The 26,645-nt window shown below is 41.1% G+C and overlaps 1 protein-coding gene across 1 annotated transcript; it reads right to left on the minus strand.

The window, feature by feature from the left end:
- Positions 1 to 1,237: 1,237 nt before the first annotated feature.
- On the minus strand, positions 1,238 to 25,619 carry F2 (coagulation factor II, thrombin). Its single transcript, XM_007421770.4, has 14 exons — positions 25,493 to 25,619; positions 21,791 to 21,954; positions 20,915 to 20,939; positions 19,121 to 19,171; positions 18,111 to 18,216; positions 17,201 to 17,337; positions 15,801 to 16,112; positions 15,320 to 15,433; positions 11,767 to 11,893; positions 11,378 to 11,545; positions 9,259 to 9,432; positions 4,174 to 4,352; positions 2,246 to 2,316; positions 1,238 to 1,465 (listed from the first exon to the last, which is right to left on the minus strand). Exons 1-14 carry the CDS (start codon positions 25,566 to 25,568, stop codon positions 1,322 to 1,324), a joined length of 1,848 nt encoding a protein of 615 aa, XP_007421832.1. The 5' UTR covers positions 25,569 to 25,619; the 3' UTR covers positions 1,238 to 1,321.
- Positions 25,620 to 26,645: the final 1,026 nt, after the last annotated feature.

Below are 26,645 nucleotides of genomic sequence, written 5' to 3' on the forward strand. Positions count from 1 at the left end.
CTTTGAATGAAAAAGCATTTAGTTATAGGTAGATTTTCCTCCCCCCATTTCTTAGGAATCATGATCTAGTTTTTCCATGATGTCTGTGCAACACGTTTGGTTCTATGTCTCCAAAAGCAGTGAACTGGAAGATTTCTATGCCTCCAGAATACTGTATATGCCTAAAATGGTAGCTTTTACTAGTTAACTCAGTTTTTTTTCCAATTGCCATATAGGAGTGTTTCTCTTCATTTTTAATATCTGTTGCACTAAACTAACAGAAAAATTGTATATGTACAACAGTATTAATAAAATAACTTCAAAATTAATTAGCGTAATAGAAGCAGGAAAAGGGACTTGGGAAATTGTTATAAATAGAATAGTTCCAAGAAAAATGGACCATATTGCTCAGAAGTCTTCCTTAACCATTTGTTGAGTGAAAAATCTAATCCAAATCTCTCTCTTAATTGAGAGTATGAGGTGATGGTGGTTGTTTCTGTTTGCCCATTGCATCTGTGTTTCATTTTTACCTTTTTCTTTAAACCATTGAGTGTTTGAAGTGTCAAAATGTTTGCCAGAGGTTTAAGGCTTTGAAGTTACAAATGAAACTGTAAATTACCCCCCTCCAATGGATACCCCTTGATTGTTCAGGGGGAAATATTAACTGAATAAATGCCCTTATGTCCAAACTTTAACAGACAAGCCTATCTTCTTGCTTCTGGGCATGAGCCTTAGACAACATTGATCCAAATATGCCTTTTCAGCAGCCTGCCCTTTAAGGAGGTAGCAACCTCTCCAGTGATGGAATCAATTCTGTGAAATTTAGGATGAAAGCTGCTGTTACCTTCTTTCAAGCAGAAGGGATTTAACCCCCCCCCCAAAAAAACAGAAAAGGCTGGTTTTTGTCTAATAGAACAAAGTACGTGGTTGAACTGAATGCAAAACTTTCCCATTTTTTTCTTCGTGCCATGTTAGAACTCTGCTATTTATAATTTCTTTCCTTCGGACCACTTTACTCTCCAAAGGAACAGGAAATCGGACTTCGAGTAAGCTTGTATCATTTGCCCCAGAGCTTCCTATGTTAAAGGAATACATCTGGGAATGCAGGAATGTTCTGCATGATTCTAAAGGAGCACTTTGGGCGATCGTGCCTGGGACTGAGCTGTCCTTCCATCGTCTGGCTTATGCGGCTGATGCATTTGCCTTGGCGGCAAGAGAACTTAATTACCTGTGGTTGATACCAGGAAGAAACCGAGTGCTTTGTCCAAAAACCTTTATTGAGGTATGACTCAGGTATATTTCCATCCTTAGGCTTGGTGCAAATGCAGATTTTAATTTCTGTTTAACGCCCATATTTCTCAATAGTCTTTTGCATCCATTTCTTCAGACGGAACAGATGGGTGTAGAATCCATATTTGCCATCACGATCACAGCCTTCTCCCCATGAGACAATACCTACTTGAAACCACCGTTCATCTGCTGGTCGCTGGTAGGGAGGAAAGAAGTGCCGCAGCATCAAAGGGAGAGTCAGCAAATTGCAAATAGTATACATAGGTCATTTAAAGAAAGATAAGCAGCAGCGGCCGCAGGACTGTGTAATCTGCAAGACTATAAGCAAGGAAGAGGTGGCATATGAACGTTTCTGGGTCTAGCTTTTCACCCTCATTTGAAAAGGGGTCGGGTGGAGGGAATATTCAGCAGCAGAATTAATTAAGGTTTAGGGAAAGATCTGCAGAATTTGGGCTATGTTAGTAAGGTTCTTTTTTTTTTTCCCCAAGTAAGATCATACAGCCTGGCTGGTGATTGCTCTTATTAAGACTCCTAAATTGAAATTAAGTGAGGCAGGAAGTTTAAAAACAAAGTCTTGTTTCCCAGCCCTGCCCTATGCCAAGCTTTGTCTGAAACTGATTGATCTGGTCTTGAGCTCAGAGTGAGCACTGCTGTAATTCAAGGGCTGTATCTGCTGTGTACACCTAGATGTACCACACCCATAACGGTAATTGGGGGAGAGCCACTATTTCCTTCCCCCATTTGTGGTTATTCCTTTCCAAATCTCTGCTTTCCTGCTCTTAATGGAATGAATTACTGCTTAATTAACTGTAATGCTCTTAAGGTGAAGATGCAGTCTTTAAGAACTTCGCTGAAAAGGAGAACAGTATTAGGGGGAAATTGCATTCTGGGTCTTGCTGCAGACTGATAAACAGAGGGCCTGTGACACCAGCAGGTTGCCCGGTTATATTTTGAAGCAGCACATAGAAACACTTACCTTCATGACAAAAGGGCCCCCGCTGTCACCCTCACAAGCATCTCCTCTCCTACTTTCTTCAGGACTATAACCTAAAAGAGGAAATGAGCAATCAGTAGAGAGGCTCCACTCTGTTTCCTACATTTTTCTGTTCTACCATCATTTATTTTTCCCCCTTAGCTTTTAACGTATCTCCTGAGCTAATCAGTTTGAAACTCATGGAACAGTATGACCTGCTTCACTTGCTGCAATGTGTTTAACTCAGGTTTGTAAAGCTAGGGTTGCTTTGTTTAACTGGAGTCATTTTCAGCTGGGTTCACACTCCACACTCCACCAGAGGCTAATGACTGGTTTTCTTGTAGTGTGTGAACAGAGACAAATAAATTGCCTTCTGTTTGTTGTTGGTATGCAACAACTGCATGACTTTGTAGGGTGTTTAGCATGTTTGCTGTCATAAGATGTACCTGTTGGCAATCATGCTTTAAATTATCAGTCTGTAGAATGATTGCAAACAAATGTAATTTCACAAGCTGCAATATTTAGTATCAGATCTTTTATTAATATTTTAATCCCATTGAAGGCAAAGTTCTATACATCTAAGCTAAAAACATTTGGCTAAAACTCTGGAAAATGCCTCTATCAATTCACCATAATCTTTTGAGGGCTGTATAAAATGAGAGGTTAATGGACAAGAGTCATAATTGGTATTCAAATAATGTGGCAGAAAATTGATGTTTTTGTTGCACATGAGATGCTCAATAGATTTTTTTTTTTCTATTGAAAACTTCAGCCCATATGATATGACTTGTTTAAACCATAAGTGAGTTGTCACATAGAATTTGCATTTCTAACTGTATGCAATGCATTAAATAAATAAATTACACCACTAATAACATAGCACTTTCCAAAGAGAGCTCAGTTATAAATCTACTGATTAAATTTGCTTGTCACACACTTGTCCACTTGTCTATATTACTCTTTCACAACCTGGTCCCATGCAAATGACCTGGGATTTTAAGTGGCAGAGCTGCTGACTGGGGAATTATGGGAGTTGATGTCCATTACATCTGGAGTACATAGTTTGAGAAAAACTACATTTGAACACAAGGTAAAAGGAGGTTGCACGATCATTAAGCTCTGCAGCCTGGTTTATCTCATTAGAGGGATTTGTTTCACAATTGCCTGTTTTTAACATTTCACTAAAGCATTTAATCATAATTTGAATAAATGGCAATTGTTGATTTCACTTACCAAGATGTGGACTGGGACTATGGAGGTCAGGAGGTAAGGGCTAAGTCCACCCTTAGCCGTGGAAATGTACAGGGTGAGTTTGGGCCAGTCACTCTTTTTCAGCCCAACCTACCTTATTGTTAGAGATTTTCCATGTAAGTTGCTTGAGCTCTTGGAGGAAACATGGGATATAAATCTAAGAAACCAAGTGTGTCTTCTAAATTAGAGACAAATGTTTTGCCCTCATCTGAGTTGTTTAGGATATATCCAAGGCAACTTAAATTAGGGCATGGTGATGATTTAACTTTGGTTCTGTGCTGACAGGTGCCATTTCTAGAGGTAAGGGAGAAAGGTATGAGATGTTCTATGTTGTATAGTGCTCTAATTTGGGGGTCAAAATGGTAGGTGAATTAGAAGGGTTCTTCTGCCTACCCACGCCATTACTGACTTATTTATATTTGGGAAAAGACATTGTCAGTTACTCCATTTGGGGTGGGGGTAGGGTGTGCAAATCATCAGAGAGCAAAGGAATGGAGGCAGGAGTAGTAACAGAATGAGAGTTGGTGCTCCTCTCTCCCAAAGTATGAAAGTAGCCGCCTTCATCCTATGCTGTTCCTTACAGTGTGGGCCTTGAAAGCTGTTATTTGGATTGTTCATTACCCAACTGCAAGGACACAAAGAACTATGCCTGCCACACCAAGTGCCTAGGAAAAACTCACCTGCACAGAACATGTTGTCTGTGATTTTAATCTTAGTGGACGCCTTACAGATTTCCCGGTTCACAATGGGGAGATTCACCTGCTGCAGCACGTCAGGCAGTGCCTGTGATCCTGGACCCCAGGTGTCAAACAGATTACCCCAACCAGATACACGGCCTTTGTATCCTGTTAGCAATAGGCTACAGAATAAAAATGGAGTTCATTAAAATTATTTGGAGATCCTAGAGAGAGAGGTTAGCATAGGTAGACAGAGATATGATGCATCCTTCAAACAGGTCATTTGTATTTGTCCAACCTGGGCAGTACACAATGATCATCGTCCCTGCCCCCCCCCCCCCCGCCGCCATTTGAATTGTTTGGCAGAGATCAAATTATGACAGGAAGGACAAAACAAGCCAACAATCTCACTAAGATCTGGGTGGAGAAATTGCCTGTAGAAATCACAAGAAGAAAAGGGAGGATTCAGTAAAAGCAAATTTTGGAGCAACACTACGTAGTATTTCTAGTTTGCTCATTGCAAATGCTGCTTAAATCTTGAACTCTCCCAAGCAGGCTCTCTTTGTTTTGCTCTGGTGGTGGTGGTGGGGGACTTTTTTACTTCCTATAATTCCAAAGAATATGGGTTTTTTTCCCTCCACACTTTCTTACAAGGAGTGGCAGGGGGGCAGAAATGCTTCTGTAATTAGAGTTATGTGATCCATGGACATAAATGATTTGAATCAGATTGTTCAATCAGTCCAATTTGAATCCATTAATTTGATTTGGATTTCAGAAACAAATGAATTGAATCTTACATGTTTCAGAAAGTCGAGTCAATTCAGAAAAAAGGCTTTCCATGCATGTGCAAAATGGCCATCAAATCATCAGAGTGTATCATAAGCAATCATTTCAATATGACAAATCAATCTGAATTGACAATTGATTCTAAAAGTTGATTAGAAGGTGATTGAGTTGAATCTTAAATCAAGTCTAAACAGAGTCTTTGCCCAGCCCTATTGTTGTTCTTAAGCTTCTTTCTGAAAGCTTACTTACCTCTGTAATCAAATTGGGATTTTGCTGCATTTTATTACACTTCATTTTAAAAAGATAACTTTGAATGAAATACAAATAAACTCCCTTTACTACTCAGATATTTGAACAGTCAAATAGTCTGCACCAATGATCCAGTATGCTAACATGATCCATTTGTGTTGTTAGGTCCCTGGGTAGAACTAGCCAGAGTTTGTGGGGGTCTCTGACTAGAGTCCAGTTTTCCACTACACTTCCATCTGCTGTCCTACAGCCTAGATCCTTCCTCACTATTTGTGACACTATGATTTCCTTCTGCTCCGTATTTCTTGATTCCTTTTCATAAACGAGAACTCTCCAGTTTCTTTGGCAGTCCCAGGAAGTTTTCTCCTGCAGGTTTTCTGCATCTAAAGACTTTCAGTTAGGATATTTGAGCTCCTTCATTGTGGTGCTTGAATCTTCAGCCACATCAGAGCTGGATGGTGAGAACCCTGACATAGCTCAATCAACAGAAAATAGCTTTTCTAGTGGTTAAAAAAAAAAAGTCAAGATGGTGTCCGTGACAATTGTACCATTGTGTCTGCCATCTTCTTTTTTTATCTTAACCTGCAGACACCACTGGCAGAGTTCAAATTCATACTGTCCAGTGGATAGAGAAGATATAATCTAGATAACACAGAATAAATACAGTGGTACCTCAGTTCACGAACTTAATTCGTTCCACGACTCTGGTCACGACCCGAATTGGTCGTGACCCGAATCAAATTTTCCCATAAGGTTCAATGTAATTACGGTTAATCCGTTCTGACCCCTCCAAATTTGGTCGCCAACCGATTTTGGTTGCGACCCGAATCAAATTTCCCCATAAGGTTCAGTGTAATCACGGTTAATCTGTTCTGAACCATATGTATTTTTTTTTTAAACCACAAAAATATGACACAAAGTACAGTATGAAGAGAGGGAACACTAACCTTGCTCGACGCGACTTCTGGTGTGGAGGACAGGAAGGCAGGTGGGGAGGCAGTTATTGCTTGGAGGGAGAGTCCCCCTCCCTACAGGAAGCCACGACCACATGTCACGGCAGGGAAAATGGCCGCGGATCCTGTTCGTCACCCGATCCAGCGTTCGCGAATGGAAGCAAAATTTTGTGAACGGTGCTGTTCGTGACCCGAATTGGTCGTGAACAGAAGCGTTCGTGGCCCAAGGTACCACTGTACTTCATTCCACAGAGTTGTGCACAGTTAATTACCAAATGTGTATGACATGCTATCAACATGTCCTGCAGAAAAAGTCTTGGACTTCATCCATGCAACATAGGGAACCTACACAAATGTTCTGCATAAAGAAGTCTATCACTTTGCTTGCAGGTAGACTAACCCATCTAGAGATGCAGGCAGGACCAATAATCCTCTGTCATCATGCCTAGTTGTATTCCAAGGAGGTGAGAAACCATACTGAGGATTTTGCATTTGATGCTACTGCCTATTATTGTTCTCCTACCACCATTCTCTTTCCTTGAGCATGACACTTTCTAGAGGGTTCAACCTTTTTGTCCCACAGAGGACTAAGTCCCAGAGAGAGTATAAAGGCTTATGGATGACTCGCTTAGATCTCCGTTCCCAAAATAGTAACATTGCTAATCTATGGATGCCTCTTGCATCATCTTTGCCTCTCTGCTTTGCAAGCTAGTGGATTTTAATACTGATTTTTTCACTTTTTGCTACCCTGAAGAAGCAACCCTATAGACTGTTAGGGGCTAGAAATTATCATTAGCGGTTATGGAATTGAATTTCTCATCACTTACTAGAACATCACATAGAGGTAAGCCCACCATCATTACCACTCCTTGAAAAGAAAGATATCATTGAAGTAGCTCCCTCAAATCTTGCCCATTGAAGATTTTTCACTTTTACCTTTTTACCATCCCAAAGTGGGATAGTAGCATTCATCTCATGGACTTATGAGATTTGAACTTACTGAATGCACCAGATGGTCACTCTGGCATCCACTGAATTCCTGCTTCAGACTGTAAATTGGCTACCTTCCTCTGAATTTAACACATATTTAATTTAATTTAATTTAATTTAATTTACTCAGCCCTGTCATTATTTCTTCCTTTAATGCATATGACAATGAAGTCTTTTCAACTGTGCATTCTCTCCTGTCACTTTAAACACCCCCACCTATGATGATTGGCTCTTTATGGTGTACCCATGTGCAGTTCAGCCTTTGTTGCATGTTTCCAGCCTCTGGATCTTCATGCCAAAATCACAAATTGCTCCATCCAAGGTCTTACAGTTTATGAGCACTACTGTGAATACTGGCTAGGATTAAATGTTCCTTCCTAGAGACTGAAGCAGAACACTGCAATCCCTTGTGCAAACCACTTACAGAGTGGAATGGTTCAAAAAACATCTAGACAAAGATTCCCAAAATTGATGGCAGCCACTACCTTTATCCTTCCATATGCCAGTTTCTTCCGCTGCCCATGCCAATCCAAGTTTCTCTGCAAAAGTGATTGCTGCCTCAAGTGGACAAAATATCAGCTGCTTCTTTGCTCAGAGGTCCATCTTTTTGTTTGCTGGTGTTCTTGATCCTAGGATTTCCTTTGCCTTTCAGCAACTTTGCCTTGACCATAGACTCCTTATGGATGGGACGGAGAACATATGCTAGCCTACTGTCTGTATGCTGTCATTGGCATGGTTTGGAGACCTGACATACATTAATGTTCAAGAACTTTTAATAGTGCTCAGAGCCCTCAAGGCCTCACATTGTGTTGCCATTCTGGGGGTGAGGGGTGAGAGAATAATTTTGCTGCTTATCACAGCTAGTTTCCTTCAGAAAATGAATGGTGCCTTTTGTCCTAGTTAATGCAGGACTGGTTTTATCAATGGAGGCAACTGGAGAATGGATGCTGTTTTAGATTTCTTATGGACAAGAAATAGACTCCTGGGTTATCCTTTTTCCATGATAATTGGTCAATTTATCTTATTACTACAAGCCAAGAGACTTGTTCTTCCTTCCTTCTGGAACTAGTTGGTGGCAGTCTCAATAGTTGATTGGCAATTGGCAGGAACACATGGTCCCTGTGACAGGGTGAAATGCCCAGCTGGAAGAAAGTAGTTGGGCCTGTTCCAAGGTCATGGATTTTTTTTTTTAGGGAAGGCCCACAACCAAGAGCATGTAGGCAGAAAAGAGGAAAATGCTGGAATACACCTGTAAAGTGGCATGTCCATGCCTTAGATGTAGAATAGAAAAAGAGAAAGGAAAAGCCGAGAAAGGGGAGAGTTTATATTTCAGATGCTGCAGAACATGCTGCTGGAAAGGACATCACCTGGTTGGAGTGGAGTGGAGTGGAGTGGAGTGGAGTGGAGTGGAGTGGAGTGGAGTGGAGGAAAGACCCAGCCTGCCAAGTCCAGAGATTCTAGCCAAGGGACAAGGAGGAAGGCCAAGCGGAAAAACCTGGAGTGACTTGTGAGAGTGTGGAAAGCCCAAGAGGATAGATTGTGTTGCCTGTACAGAGATTCAAGTGCTGGACAGTGGAGCTTTGTGAGTCAACAGCTTTGTCTGGCAGCAAGGCAGCCGGGAGAAAACTCACAGACACTCCAGTATGTCCGTAACTGAGATACAGAAGAAGAAGCCGTAATAAATTACAAGAGGAAAGTGAGAGAGAGAGAGAGAGAGAGAGAGAGAGAGAGAGGAAAATTAAGTAGGTTAAGACTTGATTTCTTATATTTCTTATCTTATTCTGTACATACATAGAAAAACATGCTGATTTTATAAATAATACTTTTACTTGTATATATTATTAGATCATACTATTTCATTAGTATAGATATAGTGTCCAGAATAAAATCCATAATTTGTTTAATTACTGGCTGTGTGTCTGTGTGTGTATCAATTCCCACCCTCCTATTTGCATTGGGAGAGTGCATCATCCATATGTGGTAGTAAAATAGTTGAATTATGCTGGCCCAATTTTTCTTTTCTTTTCTTAAAACTGGGCTGATCTTGACTTATTTAAAAACCTTATTCAAGGTTTTAAAGAAGCTACAAAGCCTCGTCTTCTCTCCTTACCTCTGAACAACCTCCTTGGTTGGCAAACATACTGGGTATATATAATCACTGAAAGCTACAGGCTTAGCCAGACGCAAAAGTGCAATGTCTCGATCCAGATTTACCATCCAGTTGTATTTGGGGTGGGTGATGATTTTATCCAGGAAGACAATTTTCTCCTTGCCTTGCTCATATCTGAAAAAGTTCCAGAAATGGGGGGAAATGCCATATTGAAATGTTAATATCAGGACATTTTTAACCTTTCAATACTCTTTACAATATACACATTAAAGAGTTGTTTAATTGACCTCCCTCCCTCCCTCCCTCCCTCTGAGAGCAGAGTGTTGTAAATTTGGGAGCTTAAATTTGGACCATAAGATAATACATCTATGGGGGCAGAGTTGCATGCAATAGAGACAGGGCTTTCTTTGTGGTGGCATCCTGACTTTGCCATCACAAGAGCGGTATGGCATGCCAAACACTGCTATTTTCAGTACAAGGATAAGATTTTATTTGTCCAGGTTTTTAAAATGGGCAGCATTGATTATATTTATGGTGATTGTATTTTCTTGGGAAAAATAAAGGAAAAACCTGAAACAAGGGCAAATCTGAAAGAGGATAAAGGATTTAAAAAATTAATTGTTTGTGTTTATAACTTTGCTTTATAAAGGAAAATTCAAGAGCAAGACCAAGAAACCCTTTACAAAAATGCATATTCTAATAAAAATATCTAAAATCAAACAGTATATGTAAATTTATTTTAAAAAGACAATTGAGTTTCCATACTTTTCACATGAATGTGAAAGACTGTGCATTAAGTGATACCATTTGTATGATAAAAAGTGACCAAAATAAAGGACAAAAGTGAGTTTTTGAAAAATAAATCTAAAGGACAGCTTTCTGAAATAAAGGATTGCCCTTTATAATAAAGTCACTGTAGCTATAGCTGGAAGAATCATTTTATTACCTCTGTTTTAACATTATGGCGATTCATTTTTATTACATTAAAACTATATTACTACTCACTGTAATATATCTGGAGGTTGAGTCATGGCAACTGGACTTCTTTTCTTTTTGGTTAGAGACGTTTTGCTACTTGTCCAAGCAGCTTCTCCAGACAAGTAGCGAACTGTCTCTAACCAAAAAGAAAAGAAGTCCAGTTGCCATGACTCAACCTCCAGACAATCCCCCCTGGATGACTGAGAATCTTCATAAACACTCACTGTAATACCATGATTATTATTGTATTATTGAATGTTCATCCTGATACATCACTGTGAGCTTAACAAATAGGATGAAATTACAGTTTATAATTATTAAAAATTAAATGATGGAAAACAGATTCAACTGTTTTTAACAGCTGTAGCAAAATTGTCAAGCAAATTTTTTATTTACCAACACATGGATTAGAAACTGAGGATTGCCAAGGGATATGTGTCCATGACAGCTAATTGTTAACTGATGGCTTCTTAATATAGAGCCATTCTCAGTCATTCTCAATAGAAAAAATACTGTAAGAAGAATGATTGTACGAAAGGCTCATTTCTTTCCCCTTTGCAGCACAAGATTATGTAGCCTAAGCCAATAGGGTTGGCATCAAAGGGGACTGCAGTTTTTGAGCAAGATAGGGGTCTGCAACATCACAGAAACAGACATTTCTGCCAGCTGGTTAATGAGGTGGGTGAAAGAATGCATCTCTTCTTTAAAGCATTTAATGTTGAGTCTTTACCTGCTCTCAACTCATATATCTTAAGCTTAAATATTTAAGTCCACAAGGTTCGAGTGATTTCTATCTAGAGGAAACTAAACCCAAATAAACGCTGCACTCCTAGAACTTCTAATCGGCTGCAGTTGTGAATTAAATGGAACTATAAATAAGAGGAGCAGGCTTTAAGAGTCCCAAAGTCGCTGGGAGTCAAGTGGCATATAAATTTAATAAGTTATTATTATTAAGTTTGGTGGATTGAGGAGTTTCATTCTTGCTGACAAGCTTGCTGCTCTGTCCTTGTGGTGTCCATTTCTGCCCCTCTTTCAATGGATCACCACCTCCAAGCCAAAAGAGGGGGATGATAGAAGGCTGTTGTGACCTACACTCAGTATGTGACGTGACTGGCTCATAATTCCCCTTTTCAGCTCTTACCGTTTCCTATTATGTTTGCCAATCCGTACAAGGAGGTCATCAGTTGTGTAATTTTTATCCCAGGGTGGGTAGAAAATGCAATGGGCAGCAGTTAATACCCAGCGATTGCTGATGAGACTAGCACCGCATACCAGCTCCTGGGGTTTCTTCTTGAAGAGCATCACTTGCCTATGATAAAATTGGAAAGGGGGAGGGCAGGAGGGAGACAACTTATTCAGGACTGGTCACTTCATAGAAATACTCTATGGGTAGAGCATGGATGGACTGCAGCTGCCAGGTATGACTTACAGATTATCTTTCCTTTGCATTGATAGGCAGTTCCTCTTACTGGCCCAGGGTCCACAAAGAGGAAAGAGGCAGAAACTGCATACCTCCTTCTACAGACTTACCATGGAGCACTGCCCACGTCAGCATCTACCCCCTTCACAATTCGGCCTTGCAGATAGGACTCCAGTAGCTCATTCTCAGTGCTATCGGAGATCTTCTTCTTCTCAAACAGGGGGCGGATGCCACAATCTGGAAATACAGCCCCATCCACTTGTGACTAACTAGTTCACAAAAGAACCTGACTTTCATAACCCAAATTTCTGCTAGGAAGAGATGACCGTGAGAAACTAGTTTCTAGGATAAGAACCATTCCTGATGGGAACTGCATGGGCAGAAATTCTCAGCCCCTCCTTATTGGAATGACTACTGGAAGATGAACTGGGATGCAGATTCTGGTCCTACCTATCCCATAGATGACTGATGACATTAATTTAAAAGGAGTGACATCAGTGTATCATATTTATCATATTTAAATACTGGGACTGTTCTTTCCCTCTTTTAAATTAGGGCATGCAAAGAAACTATGGTTGGGCAAGGTCAAGCTACATTGATATTCCTAAGTCTGAATGATCTTGAAAATAAAGTTGCTTCCATGGTTGCTCTTTTCTCTAGATATAATGCCTTTTGGTCATTCACTTTTATAAAGCACCTACTGTACATAACATTACCATTACCTCCTTTGTCTCATTTTGCTGACAGAATGTCCGATCAGTAGAAGAGTGTCTTTGGAAACAATCCACAAAATGCAGTTAAGGTCCTGTCAAGATGTCTATATATTTAAATGTAATAGTTCTTTGCAAACAGGACAGTGTTTTCTGTCCTCTTGAGCTGGGTTAAAAGCTTCTAAATTGCCCCTTGAATAACCGGTCTGAATTCCCCAGGGTCAGTTTCTTTTCCCCAAGGGCACACCTACACATCCTTCTAAATTTGGCTTAGGGATGTTTGGCTAACCATTCCTGAAAGAGACCTCTGCAAGGTACAGCCTTTTTCTTGTTTATACCCCAGACCCATAGCCAGTGGACTTTCAATTTTGGGGGCCAAAGTTGAACTTGGGTTCTCTGCCTTCTCCCAGCAGAAACCTTGCTATTTGCTATGTAGCAAGCTCTCCGCTCTGCTCTCTACTTTCTCTGTGAGATCCAAGTGAGTCCACCCTGATGGTATTCAGTGGGGGGGCAGGCATAAAGAGCTGGCTGTTCTCCCGGGCCTTGGGCTAACATGGCTGGAGCTGCTCCTCTGGATGTTGGTGGTATATGTTCTGTGTTGTCTGCTGAATTTGCCATCTTGTTCTTTTTTTCCCCCCCAGTCTGGTTCTTCTGTTCTATGCTTTTGGTTTTATTATATTATTTTTTTATTCTGTTTATTGTACTGTGAGTCATTCAGAGTTGCTCTGGAGTTAGGCAGCGCCAAATCAAGCATTGCAGCTCCAGAGGATCCTGGAGGAAACAGATTATCTGGACCCCTTCCAGTCAGGTTTCAGGCCTGGATTTGGGATGGAAACGGCATTGGTCACACTCATAGATGATCTCTGGCAGGAATGGGATGGGGGTAGTGCATCCATCCTTGCTCTTCTTGACCTCTCAGTGGCTTTCGATACCATCAACCATGGTATCCTTTTGGGTCAACTTAGGGAGATGGGAGTGGGCGGTGCAGTTCTGCGCTGGTTCTGTTACTTCCTCCAAGGTCAATCCCAATTGGTGTTGACTGGGAGCAAGAGATCCAGCCCACAGCCCCTCCACTGTGGGGTATTGCAGGGTTCGGTACTCTTTCCGCTCCTTTTTAACATCTACATGAAACCACTGGGTGAGATCATCCGCCACCATGGGATGAGGAATTATCAATATGTAGATGATACCCAGTTATACATCTTCATCCCAGGTGACTTGAGTGATGCCGTAACCACCCTGTCGCAGTGCCTGGAGGCTGTGGGGGGTCTGCATGGGGAACAACAGGCTTCAGCTGAACCCTGGTAAGACGGACTGGCTATGGATTGGAGGCCCCTCTGTATCAGAGAACCTGCCATCTTTGGTTGTGGATGGGATTGCACTGCCCCAAACAGACCCGGTGCATAATCTGGGGGTCCTCCTGGACTCACAACTCCTGCTCAAGGAGCAGGTGGCAGTCGTGGCCAGAAGGGCATTTGCCTACCTTCAGGTGGTATGCCAGTTATGCCTCTTCTTGGATCAGGAGGCTCTCTGGTCACTCACTCACACCCTGCAATGTGCTCTACATGGGGCTGCCCAGAAGCTACAGCTGGTTCAAAATGCAGCCATGCAGATATTAGGTGCCCCTAGGATGGCACAAGTAACACCTTTGCTGCAGGAGCTGCATTGGGTGCCAGTTTGCTTCCAGGCCCAATTCAAGGTGTTGGTTATTACCTTTAAAGCCCTACATGGCATGGGGCCAGGTTATCTGAGGAACCATCTCATCCCCATTACATCAACCCGTCCCACCCGGTCAGGCAGAGAGGGCATGTTGCAGATCCCGTCAGCAAGAGAATGTCAGCTGGTGGGGCCCAGGAAAAGAGCCTTCTCTGCCATTGCCCCCGCCCTTTGGAGTATTCTCCCCCCAAAGGTGCAGTGGGCCCCTACCCTCCAGGCTTTCCAAAAAAGTTTAAAGACCTGGCTCTGTCAGTGTGCATGGGGCGATATGGGCTCTACCCATCCCTGGGGGTGGTTAGCTCCCTGATGATGCTCCCTGGAATTACTCGCCAACTCTCCATCTTTCTTGGAACCTATTTATTTTTAGGACTGTTTTTATGTTGCATTTTAATGAATTTTATCTCTGCTGTAAACTGCCAGAGTCGTTTCAATGAGATGGGTGGTGACAAATTTGATACATAAATAAAATAAATATATCAGGTAATGCCAGGACAGATTCTGTATGTCCAATCTGAGCATCTAGAGCAGTGTTTCTCAACCTTGGCAAATCAAAGACGTGTGGACTTCAACTCCCAGAATTCCCTAGCCAGCATGGAGAATTCTGGGAGTTGAAGTCCACACGTCTTCAAGTTGAGAAACACCGATCTAGAGCATCTAGATCCTGATGAGGATCCCCTCATCTTGCCAGGAGCATGGGGCCAGGCAACAGGCCTTTATCAGCGGTGGCCCCCACTCTTTGGAATATCCTCCCTCTGGAAATACTGATGGCCCCAGCCCTGCTTATTTTTCACAAGCAAGTTAAACTTATTTCCAGTATTTATACCCTGCCCAGCTCCTATTGCACAATGGGCAGGTACCAATAAAAAAAAAAATTGAGGAAAAAAGAAAATGCACATAAACAAGTCATCTACTTACAAGTAACAGCTAAATTTTTGTTTTATGTATGTTTTCCTTTTGTATCAAATATTTTAACATTCTTACTTGCCCACAGTCATTTAGGATTGGGACAGAACTGCAAACAATTTAATGAAGTCCAGTTAAATAATTATTTATAATTACCTCTAAACAAATTTAGACTTTGGTATGCTGTTCAAAAGTGTAGCCTTTAGTATGAAAAATACCATGTACCTCTGCACTCAGCCCATATTAAATGAAGAGCTATTATATAGTAATGTATTGTGTAGAGTAACTACATCTTATTATCTTTTTTCTTTCTTTAATTGATTTCTTTCCTCACCTGCTTCACCTTCACCAAAAGTCTTAGGATCAAAGAAGGTTTCATGTTGCTGGACAGTAGTTCGTCCCGCTCTTTGGTCCTCAGCAATATCATCGGCATAACTTAGATCATTTTCTGAAATGGAAAAGGGACAGGAGAATACAAAGAAGTAATTTAGTTAGCAACCTTGTACTGTCTCTATTAGTGGACTAGAGCATTCCTGAAGACATATCAGGAGGCACCGTGGATCCACAGGAGAAAAAACAAAACAAGGTCCTGTGCTCCCATTGTAGTTGCTGTGATCCAACAGGTCCCTGGATTTGGTGGGGACTCATCTGAGGACTTTTTGTCTTCAGTAATGCATTTTGTACTCAAAGAATTCCAGTTGGAAAATAATAATTCCACTGTAAAACCTCATCAAGTGACCTCTGTTAAATATCAGCACGCCCTCCCAGATACTACATTCCTTCAATCACCACAGAAATAGCGGTCTGCTCCTCACCACAGTAGTTCAAGTTGCAATAATTGAAGGATATAGTTGGGTGGTCTACATAGCACCAAACCCCTTCCTTGTCATGATCAGGGTTGCGGCAATAATTCTCCACCAGGGACACGTCTTCCAGGAAGTTTTTTCTATAGCTCAGCTGTCTTACTTTCTCCGAAGCCCATGGCAAGCACCTCTCTCCAGATATTGTGACAGAAAGAGTCCCTGAATAGAGCAACCCTTCATCGCGTACACACTCCTCCTGCTGCTGTGTTGTCTCCTGCATACGAGGAGGTGTTGGAGAGAAGGGAACTGTGGTCCGGTTCTCACCTAAAAGGAAGCACAAGATTACCATGAGCATTGATGAAACAGCTGTTCAGAGCTGACAAAAAACCTGTCATAGCATCCGTTTTCCCTGTCACAGTCATGAAGAACCTGAAAGTGCTGGTGTTGCTTCATGCTACACGTGTCATTCAATTGTTACTTTAGATCAAATACTTATCTTAGCCTGAATTATGAGGACAGGCTGAAAGAACTTGGGATGTTCAGTTTGATGAAAAAAAAACTTGGGGGAGACATGATAGCTGTGTTCAGGTACATAAAGAGAAGCTAAAGGGAAGATGGTCATCATCTGTTTTCCATGGCTACAGATTTCATTGGAATATAAGGGAAAAATCCTGACATGAGATCTATACAACAGTGGAGATTGTGGATTCTCCATCTCTGGAAGTTTTTAAGAAGAATCTGGACAGCTACCTCTCATGGATGGTCTTCCTGCACATTATAGAGGATTGGATTAGATGATTCTTACAGTCACTTTCAGCTCTACAGTTCTAGGACTCTAGGGCTGCCCAGGATGCTGGTCAAGAATTGGTTCTGAACCTCAAGGATAAGCCTAAAGATGGCCAACCTGTGATTGTAGGATTGCATGTGGATTATAGTCTCATTTCATGCAGATTTCTGCCTAATTCCAAAAGTAGTGTGCAAGCAATCAACGCAGACTTCTAGTAAGAGTAATTTATCCTAGACTGCTATGCAGGGAAGGAAGGAGTGGGTGGGTTGAAAAAGAGAAAGAAGAAAATGGAAAGTGTCAGGAAAAAAGCAAAAGTCAGAAACTCATCTACTTTTGTTTCCAGACATGTCCACTCCTTGCTTAACCACAGGCACTGTTAACCTTTGGGCCCCCTACCATTGACTCCTAAGGCAACGTATAGCCCAACAGAAAAAAAAGGCTCAGCCCTAGTTTAATCCCCATATTATATAAAGTAACACCTGAGCAGAATGAACCTCGGATCTCATGTAGGATGCCTTTCCCTCACCATATGGAAACTGGTTTTACAGGATAGATTATGCACATACACTTATAAATTAAGGTGACCTAATCAAACTTTACCTTTTGTACCAGCACTGAGACTCACCACACACAGGAATAGCACATTCTTCTACTTGTACTGCTGGATTACGGGTGTAGCACCAGGGTCCCTGGGAGTTGTTGTTGGGGTTCCTACAGTAGTTTTCAGTGAGATTGGCATCTGGATGAGTTGTAACATTGAATCTGAAAACAACCACATTATACAATAAATGAGGACTCTCCCCCAAAAAAGGTCCCCCCCCAGCACTGAATTTACATTAAGGGAAATAGAACATACAGCCAGAATATGCAGGTACAAGTATATCAAAGCAAAAATGCTGCGGACATGCAGAATGTGTATCTTTTCCTATGACCTAGTAGATCTTCTCTTAATTGTGCTGTAGCTCGGTGACTTAAAATGAGTTTCTGCCTCAGACAGATAGATAGATGATTAACTAGTCTTCTAAGGAGCCTGACATCTACCCCAAAAAACCTCCATTTGACAGGGGCTGAGGGGGCTGAGTAAAATTATCAGCTTTAGTAATATTCATGTGATATGCTAGCCACAGCAGTAGCACCTCCTCTTGCCAGGTAAGTTTTCCCAGCTTCTGCACATTTCAGAGAACTGTAGATCACACATGCTGGCTTGCAACTCTATGCAGCCAGCTACCTTTGGTAAAAGCTGTTCCACGGCCAGTGTGGAAGAAACCCTTAACTTCTCAGTCCACTCATTTTTTGCACTTAGATTATTTTTCAGGGGAGGTAGGCTCCTTGATCTGTTTAGTCAAGCAACATATTTTTCTTCCAGCCATCTTTCAGTATATTTAAGATGGCTAGCTATAGTCTTGTTTTATTAATTTTTGAATGGCTCTGAATGCTCTTATTCACCTGAGGTTTTGTCATTGTAAGTTGCCTTAGGATCTGCCTTTTAGGGATTGAAAGATACTATAGAACCTTCTAAAGATAAATGAACTTACTCAGGCTTGTGAGGAAATTTGCTGGACCAGAATTGACATTCAGTTCCTGACTTGGTGACAGAAATCTTTCCCCTGTAGTTCTGCCCTATTTCTTGGACACAGGAACCTATCAAGAGTTCAAAGCATAGAATGAATGAAACAGAAATCACAGCACAGAGAATGAAGTTGAAGATTTCATGGTGCAGGCTTGGATTTGGGATGATGGAACATACAGGGTTGATTACATTTGTATATATTTATGATTACTTTTGAGAAGAGACAGATGAAAGTTGGAAACGGGTCCACCAAAATCATTAATTTTTAAATAACTCCTTTGTCAAAAGTGATATGAAAATTCAGTGTAGTATTTCTAATAGACTACTGATATAAATAGCTATCAAGTAATGTGGCAGTTGATCGAATCATAGATGTTTATAGAAAAGTACATGCATACAATTAATATTTAATTAAATGAATTTAAAGAGACCTAAGAACTATAAGTACAATGAAACCAAAGAAATAATCACAATCTTAAGTGATTTTATACCCAGATCTATTTTTTAAACTCATCACAAAACACATGCAGGATTCCAACCCCGTCTCCATCTAATGATGTAAAGAAACAAGAGACAATATCAGGGGTTTATTTTCCTCTTGTTTCAAGGCCTTGGGACAACAAGAAGGCTTAAAACCATGCTGGAACTGGGAATAGCTTAAATATTCCATAAACATACAAGGCAGTTGTTGTAAAAATGCCGTATGATGTATTGGAAATTACCAATATCTTTAAGGATGAATATGTGCAACTCAATCTCTTCCCATTTGCACACAGCTGACTGTACTAAAATGCAACATTCAAAATGTCCCAGTGAATTGATTAGGGTCAAGCTATTGCCTGCCTCTCTCTCCTGCTGCTCAACAGTTACTTCATCATCAGTTCAGAATTTGCCTCCACTCTCTTCAAAGAGTGGAGTTCCTTGTGCTCACCATCACCAGGGAAGGAATCATGGATGCTCCACAATGTTTTTTACCTTTCATACACTCCTCCAGAGCTGGTCTCTTGTTCACTAGAGTGCTACAGGCTAGCAAAAGAAGAAAAATAATATTCAGTCCAAGGAGACCAGCATCTCATTTATAACAGATGGAATATAATCAGTTCCAATTATCATGGCTTTCCCAATGATTCCTGGGAGTAGGAGATTGGAAATTATTAGCACAGCTAGAAATATGAATGCCGTTTCTCCATCTTCCCCACAAATTTCTCCCCCATAATCAAGCCATAGAACCACCTCCCTCAACCTGCCATTCTCCTGGTATGTTACGACTTCAATTCCCATCTAGTATGTCCATGGATGCTGTGAGTTCTAGTACACCAGGGACTATATTGGAAATTCTGCCATAGAAAAATTGTATTGCCACTTTTCAATGCTTCCTTTTCCATCACCAAAAAAACAACCATTTGACATAATGAAACAGGAAGAAATTCTGCCTTTTCTGCTTCCTGCTTTTAAAAAATTAATTAGTCCAGTCTTGTTAGCAAGAAACCTTAGGCAGCTTTGTAGATAGGACATACAGATAGTTCTCATTAATAACCACAATTGTGACCGGCAACTCTGTCGCTAAGTGATGCAATTGTTAAGGGCAACATCATGTGACTGCACCGGACTTACACCATCACTTCTGCTGTGGTCATTAAGCGAATCACCAGTGGTTGTTAGTGAGACATCACATGACTGTGACTTGCAATTTTACTGCTGGCTTCTCTGTTGACTTTGCTTGTTGGAAGCCAACTGTGAAGCTTGCAAATGGTGATCATGTGACCATGGGATGCTGAGACAGTTGTAAATGCACGCCAGTTGTGAAGTGCCCAAATTTTGATCAAGTGATCTCAGGGACACTGTGATGGTTGTAAGTTCGAGGACTGGTTGTAAAGTTACTTTTTCAGTGCCATCATAACTTCAAACGGTCACTAAACAGGGCAGTCATTAACCCAGAACTACCTATAATGGGTTGCATTTTTGCTAAGTAAAAGATATATGTACGCACATGTATATTTCTTCATCTCTCTCACATACACATATACACACACATTGAATTCAGCACAAATATGCAAGCTAACAGATACTTTTAAACTGGGGAACAGGCCAGAAACAGAAAAAAAAATACGGCTTTCCAGATGCTGCTGATTTAACACTTGAAGTAGCTCTGGCTAGTATAGCCAATAGCGAAGAATACTAAGAGATGGAAACCAGCAATATCTGGAGGACCACAGGTTCCCATTCCTTGAAAATGGGTGTAGGGCTTTACCCTATGCAGCAAGAGACATCTAGGCAACGAACAGGCAATATCAGCAGTAGCAGGAAAGGAACAACAAAAAGTATCATTGGCCAAGGTTGGACATGAGTGTGTGAACTGTAGCACCATATATGAATTTGGAAGCTTGTTGAGGTGGAGAAAGTGGCTGATATGATTGTGGAAAGACTATATTTGTATAATGTACAAAGAAAGTCAATTTAAGGAGTAAGACAGGATGAGTGGGTTGACATGTACTTCCAAACTGAGAACTTGTATGAATTGGTAATGAGAGAAAGACCAATTAAGTGATGTTAATATTATGCTTGCAGTTGTATTTTATGTATATTAATTCAGAAACTTCCCATTCATTTCCAAAGATTTAACCTCAAAATATAGGGGATTTCTGCTCTAGCATACACACACTTGATTCTGGCCATTGACTTAAGGATAATCAAGAACTTGGCATGAACATTCAACAGTAAATGATGTACAAAAGTCTGGTCATCTGATGAGACTCACACAGAACATACCTGTATACTGTGCCCAGAATATATCCTGCAAAACAAAAGTATTTGCTTAGAAGATTGACCAGTGCTAAACAGATCTGGTACTGTAAACTGAGAGATTTTTTTGAGTTTTTTGAAGCAAGGAGATATGAGTGAGTCAAAAAATGGCAAGGAAACTGAGCACAATCTCCTGCTGTCAATGCAGTCTATTGCTATGATATAGCACAGTGTTTCTCAACCTCAGAATGGCCGGCTGGGGAATTCTGGGAGTTGAAGTCCACACATCTTAGAGTTACCAAGGTTGAGAAACACTGATATAGTGTCATGATGCCATTGCTTCTTTCTGTAGTGCATTGGGCCAATCACACCTAGAATATTGCATCCCCTTCTGGCCATTGCATTTTAGGAAAGACACAGACAAACTAGAATATGTTGAACAGAGGAAAGAACAACCAGGATGTTAAGGGACCTTGAAGGAAAAACTTGTGAGGAACTGTTATAAGCACTGGGTTTAAATTATAAGGAATTGCAAGGAAGTAGATTTTGGTTGGATATCAGGAGAACTTTCCTAGTGGTAAGAGCTATTCCACAATGGAACAGACTGGCTCAGGCGGTGATAGACTCTCACTCACTGGATGATCTCCCAGATCCCTTCCAACCGTTACATGATGAATAGCAAGTATTTCAGAGGTAACTCTAGTAATTTAAAAAAAAAAATCTTGCTCTATATAACAGAATATACTTCGCACTGGTAGATGAGTTCTCAATATGTGACTACCTAGTCCTGTCACATGGGAACTAGGATATTAATTGTTGTACATCGCCCAGAGTCACTTTCTGTGAGATGGGTGGCTATATAAATGTGATCTATAGATAAATAAAATATCAAATGCTACATACCGTTTTTTCATTGGACTCAAGGGCTTCACGGGCTTCCTCGTAGTTACAGTTTTCCTCCAGACACTCCCGTTCTAGATTACCTTTAAGTATCTCTTCCATGAACCCCCTGTTGGCTCGTCGTGAACGCTTCAGCAAAGCGAGAGCTTCCTTTTGCTCAAGAAAAACTAGCAAGAGCAAAACGTAGTCAGTGGACCAAAAAGACAGAGATCAATTCTTTTTACATCTGTCTCTTGCCATGCTGGCTAGAGCTTCCAGAAGTTGAAGTTGAACAACATCTAAAGGACCATAGGTTGATCAGCTCTGATTTGTCAAACTATAAAAATGGAAATGCTTGCAAAAGCAGCCTTCTTCTGGAAGTAGGACTCTCATTAATTAAAGTATATCAGCCTTCTCAGTCTGACGCTTTCCAATTCCCAGAAATTTCTGTAGACCATATAAGCTGGAAATTCTAGGAATTGTAGTAGCAAAATATCCGGAGGGCAGCAGTTGAACTATATAATCTGAACCACAACAGGCAGAAGCAAAGTGCACCCTAGAGAATGCTAATTCAGGTAAAATTCCAAATGTTTCAGCCAGGTGAGCTAAATCGCACATTGTAGAAGAAAGCAAATGATCAGCATACATTAAGTCTAAAAAATATCATGCCTTGGGAGAACAGGTAGTTGCCGCTTAACAACCATTTGTTTACCAACCGTTCTGTCAGGTTCAGCCCAAAGAACTCCCTGAGACAGTGCAGATACAGTTCTGTTGCGTTTATTAGCTTCTACCTCAAGATAGAATCTCTCCAGACTGAACCTAACTTCCCAAGCCAGCAAGCCAAAACACTGTGAATTCCTTAGGGTGGTGCCAGTCTCATCTTCTTAAACTTCCCACGCTCCTGTTGAGGGTTAAGGGAATGCTTATCTCCTCAAGCGCGGCCTTCATCCAACCATCCCTTCACATGTTCAAAGTTACGATGGTGCTGAAAAAAGTAACTTATGACCGGTCCTTGCACTTATGACAACGTCCCCATAGTCATGTGACCCCGTCTGGGCACTTGGCAACCAGCTCGCACCTATGACAGTTGAAGCATCCTGTGGTCACATAATTGTCATTTGTGACCTTGCTAGCCGGCTTCTCGCAAGGAAAATCAATGGGGAAACCATGTGATTCGCTTAATGACTGCTGCAAACAATGCTGTAAAATTGGGTGCGGTCATGTGATGCCTCACTTAATGACCACCCCACTTAACAATGAATTTTCCGGTCCCTATTGTGGTTGCTAAGCGAGGACTACTTGTAGTCCTGGATTTACACTTGGTCAGTGTGATGGAATGGTTTGGTGAAGGCCGCACTCAGGGAGACAAGCATTTCCTTAGCCCCCAGCAGGAGCATGGGAAGGTTAAGAGGATGAGACTGGCACCACCCTAAGGAATTTGCGGTGTTTACTTGCTGGCTTGAGAAGTTTAGATTCAATATGGCAGGATTCTGTCTTGTGGTTGAAAGCTAATAAAAGCTATTGAACTAGATCTGTACTGTCTCGTGGAGTTCTTTGGGCTGAACCTGACAGTCAGGCCCTAAGCTATATAAAGCTTGGAGGCCCCTTGTTAGAAAGTTGCACCAGAAGGTCCCACAAAGGTGTGTACCAAAAGAGGACCATATATATGCCTTTTAATTATTTAATAGCAAAATATTTAAAGTGAAAAATACAAATTATTTTGAAGTAAACCCATTTACTGATTGTATATTTATTATTTGGCTGGTTTGATCTCTCTCATAGATTATAATCTTTCTCATGGATTACAGTACACATACAAAGCCACATAAAATTTTAAAAGCAAAAAAACAAACAAACTGAAATTTTGTGAGGCCCTACAGACTGCAAGGCCCTAAGCTTGTTTAGCTTATGCCTAAATCTGGTGCTGCCTGGGACACCAAAAAGACTTCCACAACTCTGTGACTTTTCTCTCTGGAGGCTCGAACTATCAAATTGGAAATTAAATGCACCACTTTATCAGTTCCACTATCCTTGATCAACATGCAGCACAGAAAATTCTGTCAAATTACCAGATAGATTACCTTTCTTTAATTCAGAATTGATTTTTCATCTAGTGTTCACACAGCTGAAAAAAAAAATCTTCCATTTTACTATGCTTTCCTATTCCCTTCCCTTTTTAATTTTGTTATTTGTTCTTTCCTATCAGGTTTTCTTCATCATTGACTAGTAGCAAAGAGTTTAGTGAATATTTTGCAGAGAGGAGGATTTTGTTCACTCTGGAAGTATCAGAATTGCCCTCTAAAAGAAATCTCATGGTTGTACTATTATTTTTATTAACCATAATCAAATGTGAATGTATAAAGCAGAACACTGTGATCTTATGATGGCAGAAACACATTTCTTTCATAATATAAAATCAAAGGTTAGCCCATATGCGTCCAGAGTATCTTTCTGCTGCATTTTCTTCCTCCCCCCCCGCCCCTTACTATCTGTAGAGAAAAACCTGTTTACTCGCCCTCACATCATGACTGTCACTGTGATGGCAAAGCTGAGTGTCTGTTTATCTAACCTTTGTAGTTCTCTCCTAATGCAACATGCTGGGACATTTGTTTTCTCTTTTCCAAATTCAGATATCAGAACCTCCACCTCATCTTCAGGAACAGGCTCTGGAGAATGGTGAGACAAAAATGGCTATCTAGTAAAAAAAGAGGAAGCTAGAGAGCCTAGGTAGAAATACCAGAGACACAATGAAGAGGAATTTAAGAACTAACAAATTTATTGCAGCATAAGCTTGGCGGGCTAAAGTCTGCACCATTAGCACCTAAAAGGAGCCAGAAAGGCTCAGACATGATTATTCTCCCTTACATACAGGGAATCTTTCCAGATTAGGCTTTTATCATGCAAAGGGCCACCTTACCGCAAAGATTTATACTGGGGATCCAGGATTTCTACTTCTCTTGTGTTTTCCCACCACCTCTCCTGACTTTCTTAAAAACAAAACTCCATTAAGAAAAGAAAGATGGAATATCTGCCTAGAAATACCAGTACACAAACTCCTCAAAGATTGGAGAACATTTGGATCTTTGGTTACGTATAAAGAAGAGCTTTTCTATTAAGATAAGAAAGAACGGCAACCAGGAAGAACTGATTAAGGGGCCTCTTTCCCGTCAATATCACAAAACAAACACAGAAAAATGCAAACTTAAAGGCTTCATCTGATGTGACTCTTGAGTATTCTTAAAATATGCATAGCCAAATTAAAAAGTAAAGAAAGCACAGCTTGGCTACAAATCTCAAAAGTAGCTCTCTTCCTGTCTTTCATAAACTTTTCCCAATATCTCCCCAATCTCTCTCTGCTCTAGTTGGGAGTCATATGCAGAGCTATGAATTTATTTCTACAGGTGCCATTCCCATTGCCTGCCATAGTCACTCTGCTGGGCATTCTTTAGAAAGACGCTGCTTCTTCTTGTACCACAAAGGCCTCCTGGGCACTTGATCTCCTAGCTTTTCCGTCACATACAGGACAGTCACAGAATGAACCCTGAGCTTTGCTGTTCTCCCCAGGCAGCATTGTCATAGGATGACTCTGTGTTTCCTTTGAAATCCCACTGACACCTAAACTGCTCACTCTCTAGATCACAAAGACTGCTGTCTTCTGGAAAGGCTAATTAACCTGACAAATTTCCTTCAACTTCTCCCTCTTCCTCCATGCTTTCAATCCCTTACCGCTGTCACTCAGTGTGAGGTGAAAGAAGGCGGCAAGGAGAAGAGTCTTCAGCATTCTGGTTCTGTCCTGCCCCATCTTGGATACTCCTAACTGCAGGACAACTGCAAATGAAATGGACGAAGAACTGTTGCAGTCTAGCCTGGGTTAATGTTGAACCAGTATGAAGAAACAGGAAGCCAGGTCATACATAACGTGTCAAGGACAATCATGCCAAGGAACCCCCTCCTGGCTTCTCTCCCTGCCTTCAGTGCACTTTTGCTTTCTCCAAACTTATTGACAAAAGCAATCAATAAATAAGAAGGGCCACAGGCACACATTCTGTTGTCTCAGGACACCAAATAAATGGTGGACTGATCTTGTACTTCATGAAATTAACATAAAGGCTCTTTGAAACAAAAATCATCTGACTGTCCTGGCTTAAAATAAGGGAATGAAAAGGTGATGAAAGAACTTTGAGAGCCATACCTTTGGTACTATGAACATAAGAGCAGCCACCGAAACAAACCCATGTGAAATTTTGACTGATTGGCCAATGAGGGTTCAGCCTCACCATCACTGAATATGGCACATGTCAACATTCACCTGGTGGATGGTGTTATGCTACAGTATTGTCAGAAACTAATGAAAAGTTTTATTCACAGGTCAGGGGAACTCAGATTCTGCTACCCCTTGAACCTTGCAGATTGGGACTATTTTAAGAGCTTTCAGCAAAAAGCTGGTACTTGAACCCAGGTGGGAAGGTCCATCTCAGATCCTACTGACCACTACCATTTAGTGTCAAGTTCTACCAACATGGATTCACGCACTGTATGCTAAGCTAGTTCCATCTCCACTGATAGATGCCCAACCCAATAAATACACAGCTGTTTGAAAAGCATCTCTGCAAGGTCCACCAAACAGACTGGAATCCTAAAGTCACTTTTGTCTACATGTTCTCAGAAACTCCAGCCTTCACAGAACACTTGCCAGGACCTTTCCAGCAGTAATTTATCTTTGACAGCAATTCTGGTATATCCAGTTATTACATAAGTGGGAAGCAGGGGGGGGGCGCAACATGATGCACTAGTAAGCTCTCCCTTGCCAAAGAGGATTTGCCTCAATGTGTGAAGAATCTCCAATCTAACTGGGGAAAACACACAGTTCCTAAGAGAC

This window comes from Python bivittatus, unplaced genomic scaffold (assembly GCF_059951505.1).
Source record: "Python bivittatus isolate LINGU-HERP-01145 unplaced genomic scaffold, Pbiv_v1 ctg000480_np1212, whole genome shotgun sequence".
Classification (NCBI taxonomy): domain Eukaryota; kingdom Metazoa; phylum Chordata; class Lepidosauria; order Squamata; family Pythonidae; genus Python; species Python bivittatus.